Below are 18,047 nucleotides of genomic sequence, written 5' to 3'. Positions count from 1 at the left end.
AAAAAAAAAAAAAAGAAATCCAGCCGAGACCAAGTTCACCTACCAAGGAGTGCGGTTTCAATACCAAGGAGAGTAGCAGAATTCCGGCGGAGGAGAAAGCCAAGCACGGAACTCATGGCTTTTTCCCTGTGATTTTTTTTTTTAGTCTTGCAGTTAATTTAATTTTTTCTTTTTCATTTTTTTTTTTTCGCCTTCGGGTAAAATTTTTTTTTTAACTGTTACCTTTTTCTTTTTAAATGATTTTTTACTAGTTTATCTAATATATATATATTTTCTTTTTTATATTTTTCTTATTTGTTTTCTTTTTTTAAATTCTTTTCTTTTTTCTTTTTTTTTTTTTCTTTCTTTCTTCCTTTTTGAACCTCTTTTTATCCCCTTTCTCCCCCCTCACGATTTGGGATCTCTTCTAATTTGGTTAAAGCATATTTTCCTGGGGTTGTTGCCACCCTTTTAGTATTTTACTTGCCCCTTCATATACTCTTATCTGGACAAAATGACAAGACGGAAAAATTCAACACAAAAAAAAGAACAAGAGGCAGTACCGAAGGCTAGGGACCTAATCAATACAGACATTGGTAATATGTCAGATCTCAAGGTTCTAGCCGGGCTCGAAAAAGGCATGGAAGATATTAGAGAAACCCACTCGAGAGATATAAAAGCCCTTTCTGGAGAAATAAAAGAACTAAAATCTAACCAAGTTGAAATCAAAAAAGCTATTAATGAGGTGCAATCAAAAATGGAGGCTCTCACTGCTAGGATAAATGAGGCAGAAGAAAGAATTAGTGATATAGAAGACCAAATGACAGAGAATAAAGAAGCTGAGCAAAAGAGGGACAAACAGCTACTGGACCACGAGGGGAGAATTCGAGAGATAAGTGACACCATAAGACGAAACAACATTAGAATAATTGGGATTCCAGAAGAAGAAGAAAGAGACAAAGGAGCAGAAGGTATACTAGAGAGAATTATTGGGGAGAATTTCCCTAATATGGCAAAGGGAACGAGCATCAAAATTCAGGAGGTTCAGAGAACGCCCCTCAAAATCAATAAGAATAGGCCCACACCCCGTCACCTAATACTAAAATTTACAAGTCTCAGTGACAAAGAGAAAATCCTGAAAGCAGCCCGGGAAAAGAAGTCTATAACATACAATGGTAAAAATATTAGATTGGCAGCTGACTTATCCACAGAGACCTGGCAGGCCAGAAAGAGCTGGCATGATATTTTCAGAGCACTAAATGAGAAAAACATGCAGCCCAGAATACTATATCCAGCTAGGCTATCATTGAAAATAGAAGGAGAGATTAAAAGCTTCCAGGACAAACAACAACTGAAAGAATTTGCAAACACCAAACCAGCTCTACAGGAAATCTTGAAAGGGGTCCTCTAAGCAAAGAGAGAGCCTACAAGTGGTAGATCAGAAAGGAACAGAGACCATATACAGTAACAGTCACCTTACAGGCAATACAATGGCCCTAAATTCATATCTCTCAATAGTTACCCTGAATGTTAATGGGCTTAATGCCCCTGTCAAAAGACACAGGGTATCAGAATGGATAAAAAAACAAAACCCATCTATATGTTGCCTCCAAGAAACTCATTTTAAGCCTGAAGACACCTCCAGATTTAAAGTGAGGGGGTGGAAAAGAATTTACCATGCTAATGGACATCAGAAGAAAGCAGGGGTGGCAATCCTTATATCAGATCAATTAGATTTTAAGCCAAAGACTATAATAAGAGATGAGGAAGGACACTATATCATACTCAAAGGGTGTGTCCAACAAGATTTAACAATTTTAAATATCTATGCCCCCAACGTGGGAGCAGCCAACTATATAAACCAATTAATAACAAAATCAAAGAAACACATCAACAATAATACAATAATAGTAGGGGACTTTAACACTCCCCTCACTGAAATGGACAGATCATCCAAGCAAAAGATCAGCAAGGAAATAAAGGCCTTAAATGACACACTGGACCAGATGGACATCACAGATATATTCAGAACATTTCATCCCAAAGCAACAGAATACACATTCTTCTCTAGTGCACATGGAACATTCTCCAGAATAGATCATATCCTCGGTCCTAAATCAGGACTCAACCGGTATCAAAAGATTGGGATCATTCCCTGCATATTTTCAGACCACAATGCTCTAAAGCTAGAACTCAACCACAAAAGGAAGTTTGAAAAGAACCAAAATACATGGAGACTAAACAGCATCCTTCTAAAGAATGAATGGGTCAACCGGGAAATTAAAGAAGAATTGAAAAAAATCATGGAAACAAATGATAATGAAAATAAAACAGTTCAAAATCTGTGGGACACAACAAAGGCAGTCCTGAGAGGAAAATATATAGCGGTACAAGCCTTTCTCAAGAAACAAGAAAGGTCTCAGGTACACAACCTAACCCTACACCTAAAGGAGCTGGAGAAAGAACAAGAAAGAAACCCTAAGCCCAGCAGGAGAAGAGAAATCATAAAGATCAGAGCAGAAATCAATGAAATAGAAACCAAAAAAACAATAGAACAAATCAACGAAACTAGGAGCTGGTTCTTTGAAAGAATTAATAAAATTGATAAACCCCTGGCCCGACTTATCAAAAAGAAAAGAGAAAGGACCCAAATAAATAAAATCATGAATGAAAGAGGAGAGATCACAACTAACACCAAAGAAATACAAACTATTATAAGAACATACTATGAGCAACTCTACGGCAATAAATTTGACAATCTGGAAGAAATGGATGCATTCCTAGAAACATATAAACTACCACAACTGAACCAGGAAGAAACAGAAAGCCTGAACAGACCCATAACCAGTAAGGAGATTGAAACAGTCATTAAAAATCTCCAAACAAACAAAAAATAGAAATGAAAGGAAAACTTCCAAACTCATTTTATGAGGCCAGCATCACCTTGATCCCAAAGCCAGACAAGGATCCCACCAAAAAAGAGAGCTATAGACCAATATCCTTGATGAACACAGATGCGAAAATACTCAACAAAATACTAGCCAATAGGATTCAACAGTACATTAAAAGGATTATTCACCACGACCAAGTGGGATTTATTCCAGGGCTGCAAGGTTGGTTCAACATTCGCAAATCAGTCAATGTGATACAACACATCAATAAAAAAAGAACAAAAACCATATGATACTCTCAATAGATGCTGAAAAAGCATTTGACAAAGTACAGCATCCCTTCCTGATCAAAACTCTTCAAAGTGTAGGGATAGAGGGCACATACCTCAATATCATCAAAGCCATCTATGAAAAACCCACCGCAAATATCATTCTCAATGGAGAAAAACTGAAAGCTTTTCCACTAAGGTCAGGAACACGGCAGGGATGTCCATTATCACCACTGCTATTCAACATAGTACTAGAGGTCCTAGCCTCAGCAATCAGACAACAAAAGGAAATTAAAGGCATCCATATCGGCAAAGAAGAAGTCAAATTATCACTCTTCGCAGATGATATGATACTATATGTGGAAAACCCAAAAGACTCCACTCCAAAACTGCTAGAACTTATACAGGAATTCAGTAAAGTGTCAGGATATAAAATCAATGCACAGAAATCAGTTGCATTTCTCTACACCAACAGCAAGACAGAAGAAAGGGAAATTAAGGAGTCAATCCCATTTACAATTGCACCCCAAACCATAAGATACCTAGGAATAAACCTAACCAAAGAGACACAGAATCTATACTCAGAAAACTATAAAGTACTCATGAAAGAAATTGAGGAAGACACAAAGAAATGGAAAAATGTTCCATGCTCCTGGATTGGAAGAATAAATATTGTGAAAATGTCTATGCTACCTAAAGCAATCTACACATTTAATGCAATTCCTATCAAAGTACCATCCATCTTTTTCAAAGAAATGGAACAAATAATGCTAAAATTTATATGGAACCAGAAAAGACCTCGAATAGCCAAAGGGATATTGAAAAAGAAAGCCAACGTTGGTGGCATCACAATTCCGGACTTCAAGCTCTATTACAAAGCTGTCATCATCAAGACAGCATGGTACTGGCACAAAAACAGACACATAGATCAATGGAACAGAATAGAGAGCCCAGAAATAGACCCTCAACTCTATGGTCAACTAATCTTCGACAAAGCAGGAAAGAATGTCCAATGGAAAAAAGACAGCCTCTTCAATAAATGGTGCTGGGAAAATTGGACAGCCACATGCAGAAAAATGAAATTGGACCATTTCCTTACACCACACACAAAAATAGACTCAAAATGGATGAAGGACCTCAATGTGCAAAAGGAATCCATTAAAATCCTTGAGGAGACCACAGGTAGCAACCTCTTCGACCTCAGCCGCAGCAACATCTTCCTAGGAACAACGCCAAAGGCAAGGGAAGCAAGGGCAAAAATGAACTATTGGGATTTCATCAAGATCAAAAGCTTTTGCACAGCAAAGGAAACAGTTAACAAAATCAAAAGACAACTGACAGAATGGGAGAAGGTATTTGCAAACGACATATCAGATAAAAGACTAGTGTCCAGAATCTATAAAGAACTTAGCAAACTCAACACCCAAAGAACAAATAATCCAATCAAGAAATGGGCAGAGAACATGAACAGACATTTCTGCAAAGAAGACATCCAGATGGCCAACAGACACATGAAAAAGTGCTCCATATCACTCAGCATCAGGGAAATACAAATCAAAACCACAATGCGATATCACCTCACACCAGGCAGAATGGCTAAAATCAACAAGTCAGGAAATGACAGATGCTGGCGAGGATGCGGAGAAAGGGGAACCCTCCTACACTGTTGGTGGGAATGCAAGCTGGTGCAGCCACTCTGGAAAACAGCATGGAGGTTCCTAAAAATGTTGAAAATAGAACTGCCCTATGACCCAGCAATTGCACTATTGGGTATTTACCCTAAAGATACAAACGTAGTGATCCAAAGGGGCACGTGCACCTGAATGTTTATAGCAGCAATGTCCACAATAGCCAAACTATGGAAAGAACCTAGATGTCCATCAACAGATGAATGGATCAAGAAGATGTGGTATATATACACAATGGAATACTATGTAGCCATCAAAAGAAATGAAATCTTGCCATTTGCGACAACATGGATGGAACTAGAGCGTATCATGCTTAGCGAAATAAGTCAAGCAGAGAAAGACAACTATCATATGATCTCCCTGATATGAGGAAGTGGTGATGCAACATGGGAGCTTAAGTGGGTACAAGAAGAATAAATGAAACAAGATGGGATTGGGAGGGAGACAAACCATAAGTGACTCTTAATCTCACAAAACAAACTGAGGGTTGCTGGGGGGAGGGGGTTTGGGAGAAGGGTGTGGGTTTATGGACATTGGGGAGGGTATGTGCTTTGGTGAGTGCTGTGAAGTGTGTAAACCTGGTGATTCACAGACCTGTACCCCTGGGGATAAAAATATATGTTTATAAAAAATAAAAATTAAAAAAAAATGATAAAAAAAATCAGTAAATTATTTTAAATCACAGGCCATTATATTTTTTAGTTCTTATCTTTTCTTCTTTTCCTTAACCTTTTTGCCTAGTTCTGTTCCTTTCCTCTGTTATCCCTTATCCAATAGAATACCTACCTTCTAAGAGAGACAGTGTTAGTACTAGATAGAGGCAGTTGATGCTGGGGAGGACTTTACAGGCTAGTTTATGGTTCTTAATTCTGTAAGACCTATTAAAGGAGATATTTTCCCCACCCATTACCTTTTTATTTGGCAAATTCATCATAAACAAAATCATCCCCTGAGCTCCTAACTAGGCAAATTTTCGGGAACTGTAGATTAAAAAAAAAGCATAAGCTGGTTTTAGAGGACCATAGCAGTGATCCTCCTTAACTATGTCTGTACATCAGAATTACCTAATGGGATAGTAAAACACAAAACAAAGACATGTCCTAGGTTCCAGCCCTAGAATATTTTGATTAAGTAGGTTTCATGTGGGTCCCAGGAATTTGTATTTTGAAAAGCTCCATGAGTGACTCTCTGATGGTCGCTAACCATCAGATCAGACCAAGGAAGAAATCTCAGGACATGAAGGAATGAGAGCATGAGAAGGACTTTAAGTATAGTACAGACTATATTACGAAGCTCATTTGTGTAATCTCTGCTGTTGTAAAAGTACTACAGTCATATCTAGAAAGTATCACATACAGAACCATGAAAGCATAATGTACTGTGCCCTAAAATTTCTATTTACTTCATTGTATCCTTTTTGAATCATTGGATTTAATATTGTACTAAACAGTTTAATTTATTCTTATAGGATTCTTCTGGCCATTTTCATCAAGTGTGGTATGACGACCCTCAGAGCATTTCTTTAAAGGCGGCATACATACAAAAGCGTGGCTTACGAGGCATTGGCATGTGGCACGCAAATTGTCTTGACTATTCTGGAGATGCTGTAGCCAAACAGCAAACTGAAGACATGTGGAAAGTCTTAAAACCAAAGCTGTGACAGATAAACATCTTCTGTCAAACTATTAAGATTTAGAAAAAATGATCAGTTTAAATCAGTTTCTTGAAGAGAATACAAATGTCATGTCACATATTTTAGTTATTCTACTTAAAAGCAGATAAAGAAATGCTTTGTTTAAAAACAAAGGTAAGAAGTCAACTTTATATTACTCTTTTATGTTTAACACAATTTATAATTAGGAAAAACTTTTTAGGATTTTATTATGCTAATTTTAAAAATACGTGTAATTGGAAGTAGAAATTATTTGCTCAGAATAAAATTTTTAAAAACCTAGACTTGGAGAAGCACTTTGCTCTATACTTTTTGTTCAATAAATTTAAAACTTGCAATTTAGTATCTTTTAGGTTCATCAAGCTGATGCACTTAAACTAATTTAATTAAGTCTCCAAAAGGGGGAAAAAGGATGAAAATAAGTAATATTTTGAATTAGTATTTTTCACTGAAACTATTTTTATGAAGTTATAGCAGAAACTTTATTTACCCTTCTAGTTATTATTCCTTCATTTATGAGCATCTATAATTTATTTCCTCGCTAGTTTCAATTGGCATTTTATTTTTAATTTTCTAAGGACATTGGTTTCTCAATTATTTTCTCTGCACAATTAAAATTTTTCTAAATGTACAGAGGTCTCTGTTTTCTTCAGGGTAATTAAGAATATTGTGTTACACTTATATTAGTTCCTATAAACACATTAAAAATTTGCTTCCTTGAATTCTGGTTTTACATAAATCTGCCTTCCCTGTATAGTCTCCCTGCCTTCAAATTGGAATAAATGATGATCCAGTTGTCTGTTATTGAGACTACTTCATCTTCTATTTACTCAGTTATTTATCACAGAGAAAAACCAACCATTTCCATAGTATTAGCTGAATTAATACTGTCTGTATTTCTAAACTTTTAAATTCTTAGATACTAATCTGTATCATAGCCTGGACGTAAGTTCAATATCCCTATTTTATATTCCCAGATTGCTTTTAATTAAAATACAATGAACAAACTGTCTCTATTTAAAAGAGAAAATTATATAGTACTATAAAATATGTAATATTTAAAAGCTTCAAAAATAACCAAATAGGCACCATTTTGCTTTTTTACATCTAATATTTCCTGAAACACTTTGTAAAACCCGCATGAAAAGTGAAAATATATAAAACTTATGATTTATATAAATTACTGCGCCAAGGAGAACAATGGTTAAATTTTTTGACAAGTTATAAATTAACATACCTAATGGAGACTGTAAAGATGTGTTAATTTTCTTCTGTGCCAGTTCAGCTTTCAATGTGCGTAAATCTGAGACTGCTTGCTTTCTCATCTATAAAAAGAATCACCTTTCAAAAATGAACTTTCATCTTACCCTTCTAAAATTGAGAGATGCCTAACTAACACTGCTAGTGAAAAGATCTAGACCTGCACTATTCAGTACAGTAGCTACCTGCCATGTGTAGCTACTTATATTACATAAAATTTACATAAAATTTATATTATATATTGCATAAATATATATTATATATTACATAAATACTACATTATATATTATATATACATTATATATTATATATTACATAAAATTTAATAATCAATTCCTTAGTTACACAACAAGCTACCCTTCGAAGTGCTCAATATCCTCACGTGGCTACTGGTTGCTGTATTAGTGCAGATACAGAACATTTCCATCATTGCAGAAAGTTCTAATTGGACAGTTCTGATTCTAGATCTATTTTTGATAAAGAAGTGAACTTAGAGCTTTCATATAATTATATGTATATGAAAATAATCAGAGCATAATTACTCCCAGAACAGGTAAAAAAACTAAAAATTAAATGGCATTCAGTGGTTTGTCAGACTTATTTATGGATGACTCAATATATGAAAATTACTTTTAAACTATTAAGACTCTGCACTGATTCAGAAGGTCCTTTTCCTTTAATTCTTAGTGAAATTCTACTAATTTTACTTTGGCCTTGTTATAACCTTTATACCTTTACACAGGGTTCAATTCCTGCATTTTTCTAACTCATACTCTTGGTTGTTAAGATAATAATTTTAAGACAATCCTTTGCTATCCTTACGCTAAATTAAATTTTGATGCCCAAAAGTAAAACACTAAAACAATTTATTTCAAGATAAATGTTACCTGATTAGGAGAAATGCAAATTACCTTAACTTCTATTATAAGTTTCATTTTGTCAGTATCCAGTTTTCTCTTAAGTTGGTCAATTGCATGCTGTACTTCGGTGATCTGGATGATGAGGTAATTCTGTGTGAAATACATAAAGACACCCTTATTTAGTAAAACATCTATTTTTATTGCCTTGTAAACTATGAAGTGATAATTCCAAAAAGGCAAATCATAACCTATTGCATAAAATAAACTCATTGCTTGGAGTAAATTTCTTATGTCTTAAGGACCACATTCCCTTCTGTTCTACCACCTTTATTCATGTTTTATAAAAATATGTAGATATCTGTACAAATTGCACCACAAAGGCAAGAACTATTACTACAAAAACTATTACTACAAAAGGAATATACTAGGTTTAAGATACTAGGCTTTTGAAATTGTCAACTTTATTAGTTGAATCAGATTAGTATTTCTTTAAAATATTTAATAATGAAATACTATATTTTATATAAGAAGACTTTCTGAGGGGGTTTGGGAGAAGGGGGTGGGATTATGGACATTGGGGAGGGTATGTGCTTGGGTGAGTGCTGTGAAGTGTGTAAACCTGGTGATTATCCCTGTACCCCTGGGGATAAAAATATATGTTTATAAAAAATAAAAAATTAAAAAAAAAAGACTTTCTGGTTATTTTTGTTTAGAAAGGTTTTGAAGTATAGTAGTCCACAAAAACTATTAAAAATTTTAAGCTGTCATTGTGGAAAAAAAATTGATAAAACAAAAAAATCAGCTATGCTGCTAAAATGGATTACTTGAGCCTATTTGAGTTTTACATTAGGTTTATCTAAAATGGTAAACCTTTACTCATAGAAACAGAACAGATTCCGGGGATGGGTTGGTAGAGAAGCAGGGGAAATGGGTGAAATTCTGAGGATATAATGCCCAGCATGATAACTATAGTTAACAATACTGTATTGCAGGGGCACCTGGGTGGCTCAGTGGGTTAAAGCCTCTGCCGTCGTCTCAGGTCATGATCTCAGGGTCCTAGGATCAAGCCCTGCATCGGGCTCTCTGCTCAGCAGGGAGTCTGCTCCCTCCCTCTCTCTCTGCCTGACTCTCTGCCTACTTGTGATCTCTGTCAAATAAATAAATAAAATCTTGAAAAAAAACACCCAATACTGTATTGTATATTTGAAAGTTTCTTAGAGAATAGACCTTAAAAGCTCTCATCACAGGAAAAATAGTTTATAATTAAACTTACCGTGTGAATCATTTTATAATATATACATATATCACTTTATCCTAATGTTATATGCCAATTATATCTCAATAAGACTGGGAAAAAATAAAATAGCAAACTTTCAGTATTTCATCATGTCTAAAGTCAAATCCATACTCTTAATCATAATTAACATGCAATCTTTTTTGGTCAACCAACAAAAATTGATAAATGGCCTTGAATTTATTTGTTTATATACATAATAACTCAATTAAAAAGTGAAATTCATGTCTCTGATCTATCAAGGTTCAATACTATCTCAAGAAAAAAAATCAAAATATAATTCAATAATTTTCTTAATATACCAATACCTTTATATTCTGTGGGTGTTATTAACTAGTCCCCAGCTAAAGAAAAGGAATGTAGTGCAGACTTTTGACCCCTGCCATATTGCATCAGGTATTCATCTCTTTCCCACGGATTCAAAGAAAGTGACCCTATCCCCAGGTACCGAAGTAGATCCTAAGTAGTCTGAATAAACACAGAGTACTCCCTGATAACTACTATTAATCCAGGTTCAACCTGGTTTAACCCCCACTGGGCTAAAGGAAAAGTTTTATATATTCTTTTTTGGGAGGCATATAGTCCTACTAGCTATCGGAAACTCTACTGGTACCATGAGGAAAAGCAGTCTTATAATGAAAATAATAGGGGAGAACTACTGGAAGCACCTAGCCCTTTAAAGACATCATTAAGCTGCTGATGGTATTTTCTCAGCACCCATTACAGGAGATCATAAATTTTCTTATTGTTGAAGCCAGGTTAAGTCAAGGTTTTGTTACCTGTAGCCCAAAGCATCCTACATGTGATAATACTAACAGTGATAAACCACGTATTTTGAGTAGAACGTCTCTAACATAATATGAACACATTTAGTAATAAGTACCTTAGAGTCTGTGATGTTTGCCAAATTCTTTGGTCTCATCTTGATCTCCCTGGATTCAAGTTGCATGAGCAGTTTTTTATAGTAAAGTTCCAAATCTTCTCTAAGTTTTGTTAAAACTTCCTCTAGTGATGCTGTGATTTTCTTTGTTTCCAAATATTTTTTCTTCCAACCATCACAGGCTATAAAAAAGCAGATTATAGTGTAAGTCTGACTAAAGGATTAAACTTTTCCATCTGGAAAGGACCCTAGAGTTAATTTAAACCCTTCTACTCCCCTAACCTTCTTCCCTCATATGTTGAGGAAATTAAAGCAAAGATTGAAATGTTTATTAGATAATAAAAGGATTTGCCTTACAAATATAGTAGTGATAAACACAGGAACCAAACGAAGTTCTTTAAATTTGTAATTACTTCTGAAAAATCTTCATTGAAAATACCACCTATAGCAAAACGTGTGTATTTATTTTGATCACTTTTTTCTTTTTTTTTTTAAGATTTTTTTTTTTTTTAATTTATTTAGTCAGAGAGAGAGAGCGAGAGCGAGCACAGGCAGACAGAGTGGCAGGCAGAGTCAGAGGGAGAAGCAGGCTCCCCGTGGAGCAAGGAGCCCGATGTGGGACTCGATCCCAGGACGCCGAGATCATGACCTGAGCAGAAGGCAGCTGCTTAACCAACTGAGCCACCCAGGCGTCCCTTGATCACTTTTTTCCAGAGAAAGGCATACTGTTTTTTCAGCCCTCCAAAATGACTTATGTTTTATAAAGTAAGCTGATTCTGATTCATCACTTATTAAAATTATTCCAAATATATTACCAAAACTTATATAGGGCAGGAATTTCTTAAATCTGAGCCCCTTAGTTGAGAAAATTAGAAACTTAATACTGCCAGTTTAGGCTCTCACTTTGACACCAAGGAGATTCTAAATACAAACTTAACAGGAACACAAATGGCATGCTATTATATCAAAATATGGGTTTATTTTTAAAAGATTATCAAAGAAATGAAAACACCAATTTAAAAAGTCTATAAGGAGATTTGATTAAAATTCAAGATTCAAGAGTTTTATTTCCCTCATGCCTTATACCCAGTCCTTCAGCAAGTTCTATTGATACTATTGCCAAAATACTTCCAGCATCTGGCACATTCTACCTTCTTCAAAGCTATGTCCCTAGTTAATCCACTATCATCTTTTTTTAGGATTTATCTTGAGAGAGAGCATGCATATATATATGTGTGCTCAGAGAGAGAGGGAGAATCTGAAGCAGACTCCCTGCGAGCGCAGAGCCAAAAACATGGGGCTCAATCTCTGAGATCATGACCTGAGCTGAAATCAAGAGTCAGATGCTTAATGGACTGAGCCATCCAGGCACCCCCACTATCATCTTTTGAAAGTCCATTAGTTTCTAACTGGTCTCTCTGCTTCCATTCTTGCCCCTGTAACAGAACAGGCTATTCCATATAGCAGTCATTCTGATCTTTTAAAAATATTTTTTAAATCGTATAAACCTCTGGCTTAAAAATCCTCCAATGGCTTCCCACCTTACTTAGAATAAAATCTAGATTTCTTGAATGAGACTATCTGTTCCTTGCTGACCTCTTGATTTTATTTTCCTCAACATTACTCTGTATTTCGTTCCAGCCACACTTGCCTCATTTCAGGTCCTTACTACTGCAAAGCTTGTTTCCATATCTGGACCTTGACATTTTAGGGTTCCTTCTGTTCAGACTTTCCCCCTCACCTATTTTCTTATCTGCCTGCCTCCTTATTAATCATATCTTTATGACACCACCTCAGTGATGCCTTCCTTGAAAACCCTAGCTCAAGCAGCTCTACTGTGCCATCACCCTTTACTATGCTCTTTTGACTTCTGAGCTCTGCTCAGTAGCTCATACTGTCTTATTTGTTCACTCTCTGTCTCTTCCCATTTAGAAGCAAGCTCCTTAGGAGCAGGGCCTTGTTTATCTTGTTTGCTGGTGTACCCTCAACATTTAAAACAATGCAGGGAATTGAGGCACATAACCTCAATAAATATTTGATGGCTGATACATGGTCTTCTATCTTGAAACATTCCTGTTGAAATAGAAAGTGAATGATCATTCTCATTTTATAAACAGAAAAAGGGAGGCACAAAGAGAAGAAATAAGTAAAAGATAGATCTGGCATTAGAATCTTGGTCCTAAGATTTTTAGTCCATTACTCAAATTTGTCTGATAAAGTCACTTTGAACAGTACAACAAAGCTGAGTCATTGCCACCATTTCCAGAGTAACACTTATTATGAGATGGAGCCTGCAGAAGTATCTCTGACATTGTCTGTAACTTTTAGTCAGTTATAGTACTAAAGAAATAGTCTTGCTGTAAATTGAGGATCCTAAAACGAGTTAATTCCATATATACCCTTTATTCATACAATCCTCAAATACAACTCAAAATGTTGTCCTTTCAAATCCTTCAACATCTCTCAACCCATTATTCTATACTTTCTCCATTCTGTCTCATTTTTCCATTTCTACCAGTCCCAATAACACTTGTTTCTAATTCTGTTGCAAGAAAACAAGCTATTTTTCTACCTAATTTTTCTCATTCGTTCATTTACTCAAAGCAGATAGACATATACCACAAAATTAACCATGTAGGGAAGACTAAGATCCTGAGATTGCTAGAGTAACTGATTCTAGAGTATTCTAGAATATGAATCCTGAGATTCTAGAGTAACTGATACTTAAAGCTGAGATTGAATGATTAGTAGGAAAAAGCCAGGTTACCTGGGATGAGGGTAGATAGAAGGAAAAGAAGATGTAGCTGGCAGAGGGAAAAACATTTCTGAAGGCCTATAGGCAAGAGGAGGCACATTTCAGATTCTAGCATCCTTAACACTTTTCCTGGAAGCCTTTCTTGATCTCTCCCATCTAATTTGGGTGTTTTCCCTCTGTACTTCTAGGTGTACAATTATGTAATTCCTTTATCATAGCATCATCAGGATGCATCATTGTTTTCCTGATTATCATTTCCTCACTGGACTATAAGCTCTTTGAGGGCAGAGTCAAAATTGTGTCTGCTTATTATTTCATCAGCCCCTAGAACAGTGGCTAAATTCAGTAGACAATAATGAATAAATGAATGCCAATTATAAAAAATATTTGAACTTAAATTAAAAAAAACTTTCTGTAAAGCATGTTAATGATAAAATATAGAGTGATAAAAGGTGTAATAAACTTTACCATGATATCGCTTCAATTTGCTCTGTTCACATAGCTTTTCAACTTTTTTTAGAAGTTCTTCTCTAATTCTTTCCAGATATCTTCTTTCTTCCTTTACTTGTTTCATCTGTTCAATAATCTTCTCTCCTAAAAGGATAACCTTTTAGGTGTAAAACTTAAGAGTACTTAAAATAGCAAGAGTAAATTTTACCCAAAAGTCTGTTTTTTTGTTTTTGTTTTTGTTGCATTTGCCACCATGGAAAATACTGAGGAGTCATTTCAGTTTCTAACAGGAACACAATGAGGGGATTTTCAGATATGTAAAGAATATAGTATGTCTCTTCTACATTTACATATATGTGTAGAAATTAGGTAAAGTTGAAGTAATTATGCATCTTGGTTTAATTCTTTTGGTAAATTTATCTTTTTTTTTAAAGATTTTATTTATTTATTTGACAGAGAGAAATTACAAGTACACTGAGAGGCAGGTAGAGAGAGAGAGGAGGAAGCAGGCTCCCTGCTGAGCAGAGAGCCCGATGTGGGACTCGATCCCAGGACCCTGAGATCATGACCTGAGCCGAAGGCAGCGGCTTAACCCACTGAGCCACCCAGGCACCCCGGTAAATTTATCTTTGACCTAGACTTGTTGTTCTTGATGTATTTTTATATATAAAAATCTCATTAATTTTTGAGAGAGAGAGAGAGAGTGTGTGTGTGTGTGTGTGTGTGTGTGTGTGAACAGAGGGAGGAAGAGAGAAAAATCTTAAGCAGACTCTGCACTGAACACAGATCCCAATGTGGGCTCACTCTCACAACCCTGAGATCATGTCCTCAGTGGAAATCACGAGTCAGATGCTTAACAGACTGAGCCACCCAGGTGCCCCCCAAAATGTATATTTTTAAAAGCCCAAGTAACATTAGTGATTGTTAAACATATGCAGTAAAAACATATCATTCACATACTTTAAAATAAATTTTTTGTGGTAAAATAAACATCAACAGTTTTAACTACTTTTAAATGTACGGTTCAGTGGCATTATGTACATTCATGATGCTTTGCAACCATCACCACCACCTATCTCTAGAACTTTATCTTCCCAAATTGAATCTCTCTAGTCAGTAGGCAATAATTTTCCATTAATATTTAACTTCACCGCACAGAATCATCTGTACTTAGTGTCAACATACTTACTTTCAATCTGTAATAAAGATATATCAATTATTCCTGGAGAAAGAGCAGGTTGACAAGGAAGTGAAGGAAAATCAATAAGATCTGGTAGGGTGATACACTCTTTTTTATCTATCTGTAAGAAAACATGAAAATCAGTAGGATCTGATAGGATAACACATTACTTTTAACCTATTTGTAAGTATTTGATAATTCACCACAGCAATGCTTTTTTTTTTTTTTAACTGATATGGTGACAAACTCCCAAATCTGTATTTGTAACTATAGATTATCTCTTGTGCTCCAGTTTCTCCACTATTCCTTGGACATTATACACAGGCACTTCATTTAAAATTAAGAGTGAAAAAAAAGGAATCCATTAATCCTTCCTAAACATGATTTCCTTCCAAGATTTCTTAGTTACTTATAACTTTAAAATTTTTCTAAGACGACTACTTATTTTTTTAAAATTGGGTCAACTTTGATCATTTATATTCTACTTTGAAAATTAGGAAATGTATTACATTTTCAAATTTTAGGAAATATTTTATTCTCATATCCTTTATCTGCTCTGTATTTGTGTTTGTATCACCTTCACCTTTCCTAACTTTTGTGTTACCACCCTTTTATGATAAAGTACCCTAAGCCATACCAATGTTGATGTTTCTCCCACTAGCACGTCATAGATCTTGAGTTGTTTTCAGTTCTTTCTGCTAGGTTTTTCATTTCTGTAACTTCTTAGTTTCTCCTATCTTCATTAAGCCCTTACTCCTCCTTTGTTTTATTGTTCTTTTTCTAGTTTTTAAGGTTAAGCTCAGATTCTAATAAAATAATGGCGACCACCTAAATTACAATCTTTCCATATATCTTCCCAATTACTATAAAAGGAAAGCAAATAAAATTACCCATAATTTATGTCTATAGCATAAGTAGGACACAGACTCCTTTAATATACACATACTTTACTTTACATATACATGGGGAAATAAACACCCTAGATGAGGAGAGTGCGCTCAGGAGCCCACACCTACAAGCAGATGGGACTCTGCATTAGTGACTACTATACAAAGATAATACAATAAACATGATTTACTCTTTAAGGAGAGGACCCCATGTGCAGAAGAAATACTGAGAGTAAAGATAAGATCTTTTAAATCAGAGCACTTGATGAGGAGGCCAGAAGAAGGGGTTTATAAAATATAGGGGGCCAGAGGTGCTAATTATGAGAAGACAGATTCTAGGAGAGAGGAAAATAATTGGAAGAGGGTGTTTATTCAGGGCCAAGTGGTAAAAGAAAGTGGCCAAGATAGCTCTGCTGAATTAAATAGTAGAAGAGAATTCAATGAAAATAGACAAAAAAGACCCCGTTTAAAAATAAATTGCTGCACTTCACTACAGCAACAGAAGAGGGAGCTCCTGATCTAAGAAGCAAAAGAAACCACCAAACAGCATTCCCTGTCCTCTGTAAGAACACCTGTTATTACTTACAGGAAAAATCCAACACAAGTAAACATAAACAATATCTCAAAATAATCTAGCATTCACACAGATTTATTTTTTAAAACCCTCAAAACAGAGAACTAAAACAAAACAAAATAGGCAGCCATGAAATAGAGAAAGACTTAACAATAGTTCCAATATAGATTAAACATAATTAAGCAAGCATTTGCAGATACAACAAACAAAATAAATCAGAAATTTTAAAACTCAGAATAAAATAGGAAAAACAAGAGGAAGATGTGAAAGTTGGCTGAACTGAAAAAAGAAATGAAAGGAAAAACAAAATTGTCTCAGAAATGAATAAATTAGTATCTAATAAAGGAAAAAAATATGGCCAAAAAGAAAAGGATAGTGGAGAATACAAATAAAAAGAGCAAAGAATATGAAACACAAAAATTAGTAAAATATGTCTGTTTTCCTATTTTAGTAAAATACATCTATTTTACTATTTTTATTTATATCTAATATGTTATTTAGAGAAAGTAACATATATAAAAGGTAAAAAAGAAAACAAAACAACAGAATGGATCTGCTATTTGAATTGTTTTCTGAAATTACAATTTTGTTTACTTTTACTTTTTAAAAGATTTTTACTTATTTATTTGACAGAGAGATCACAAGTAGGCAGAGAGGCAGGCAGAGATGGGGAAGCAGGCTCCCTGCTGAGCAGAGAGCCCGATGTGGGGCTCGATCCCAGGACCCTGACATCATGACCTGAGCCGAAAGCAGAGGCTTAACCCACTGAGCCACCCAGGCACCCCTGAAATCATAATTTTAAAAAACATTCCTGGTATAAAGAAGTCCCGATTTTCACACTGCAAGAATCCACTGTGTACACAGAAAAACCTGACCTAGAATTCTCAATTGAGATACAGTCTGGTAAAACTAGTACACATTAAAGGAAACCTCTGGCCTTCCAGACAAATCTACACAAGCTAGTTTACAAAGAAAAGAAAACCAGTCACCACACTTATTAGTAACATATAAAAAAAGACATCAGTAGAGCAATATTTCAAAGAAATTGAGAGGAAAAAAGATGTAAGCTAAGGATGTAATACCCAATCAAGCTATCCTTCAGGTATCAAAATTCTACAGCAAGGATTAATACATTTTGTAAAGGGCCAGAGACTAAGTAATTTAGGGTTTGTAGGCTACATATGGTCTCTGTCCTGGTTTTTCTTTTTCTTCTCAATTCCTTAGAAGTGTAGGAAACAGGGCGCCTGGGTGGCTCAGTGGGCTAAGCCTCTGACTTCGGCTCAGGTCATGATCTCAGGGTCCTAGGATCAAGTCCCTCGTCAGGCTTTCTGTTCACTGGGGAGCCTGCTTCCCTCCCCCTCTGCCTGCCTCTCTGTCTACTTGTGATCTCTGTCAAATAAATAAATAA

At 35.3% G+C, this 18,047-nt stretch overlaps 2 protein-coding genes across 11 annotated transcripts in view; one reads left to right on the top strand and one right to left on the bottom strand.

The window, feature by feature from the left end:
• The window catches only part of CTBS (chitobiase), a 75,398-nt gene extending 68,617 nt beyond the window's left edge, over positions 1-6,781 (top strand). For all 4 annotated transcript variants that reach the window (XM_082688154.1, XM_082688153.1, XM_082688151.1 and 1 more), the window contains one exon: positions 6,296-6,781. In XM_082688154.1, coding sequence (XP_082544280.1) covers positions 6,296-6,487 — 192 coding nt within the window. In that variant the 3' untranslated portion in view covers positions 6,488-6,781. The remainder of the gene's footprint in view (positions 1-6,295) is intronic.
• SPATA1 (spermatogenesis associated 1) overlaps positions 1-18,047 on the bottom strand; it is a 63,879-nt gene that overhangs the window by 5,228 nt on the left and 40,604 nt on the right. For 6 of the 7 annotated variants that reach the window (XM_082688150.1, XM_082688144.1, XM_082688146.1 and 3 more), the window contains exons 9-13: positions 15,188-15,299; positions 14,017-14,142; positions 10,797-10,975; positions 8,671-8,769; positions 7,737-7,824 (exon numbers count right to left, since the gene is read on the bottom strand). In XM_082688150.1, coding sequence (XP_082544276.1) covers positions 7,737-7,824; positions 8,671-8,769; positions 10,797-10,975; positions 14,017-14,142; positions 15,188-15,299 — 604 coding nt within the window. Of the gene's footprint in view, positions 1-5,737; positions 5,808-7,736; positions 7,825-8,670; positions 8,770-10,796; positions 10,976-14,016; positions 14,143-15,187; positions 15,300-18,047 lie in introns of all 7 variants that reach the window. The other variant, XM_082688147.1, reaches the window with a different exon arrangement.

This window comes from Mustela nivalis (genome assembly GCF_964662115.1).
Source record: "Mustela nivalis genome assembly, chromosome: 10".
In the NCBI taxonomy this organism is placed as follows: Eukaryota; Metazoa; Chordata; class Mammalia; order Carnivora; family Mustelidae; genus Mustela; species Mustela nivalis.
Note: the sequence above shows the minus strand (reverse complement) of the source record. Positions and strands in the feature narration are given on the sequence as shown.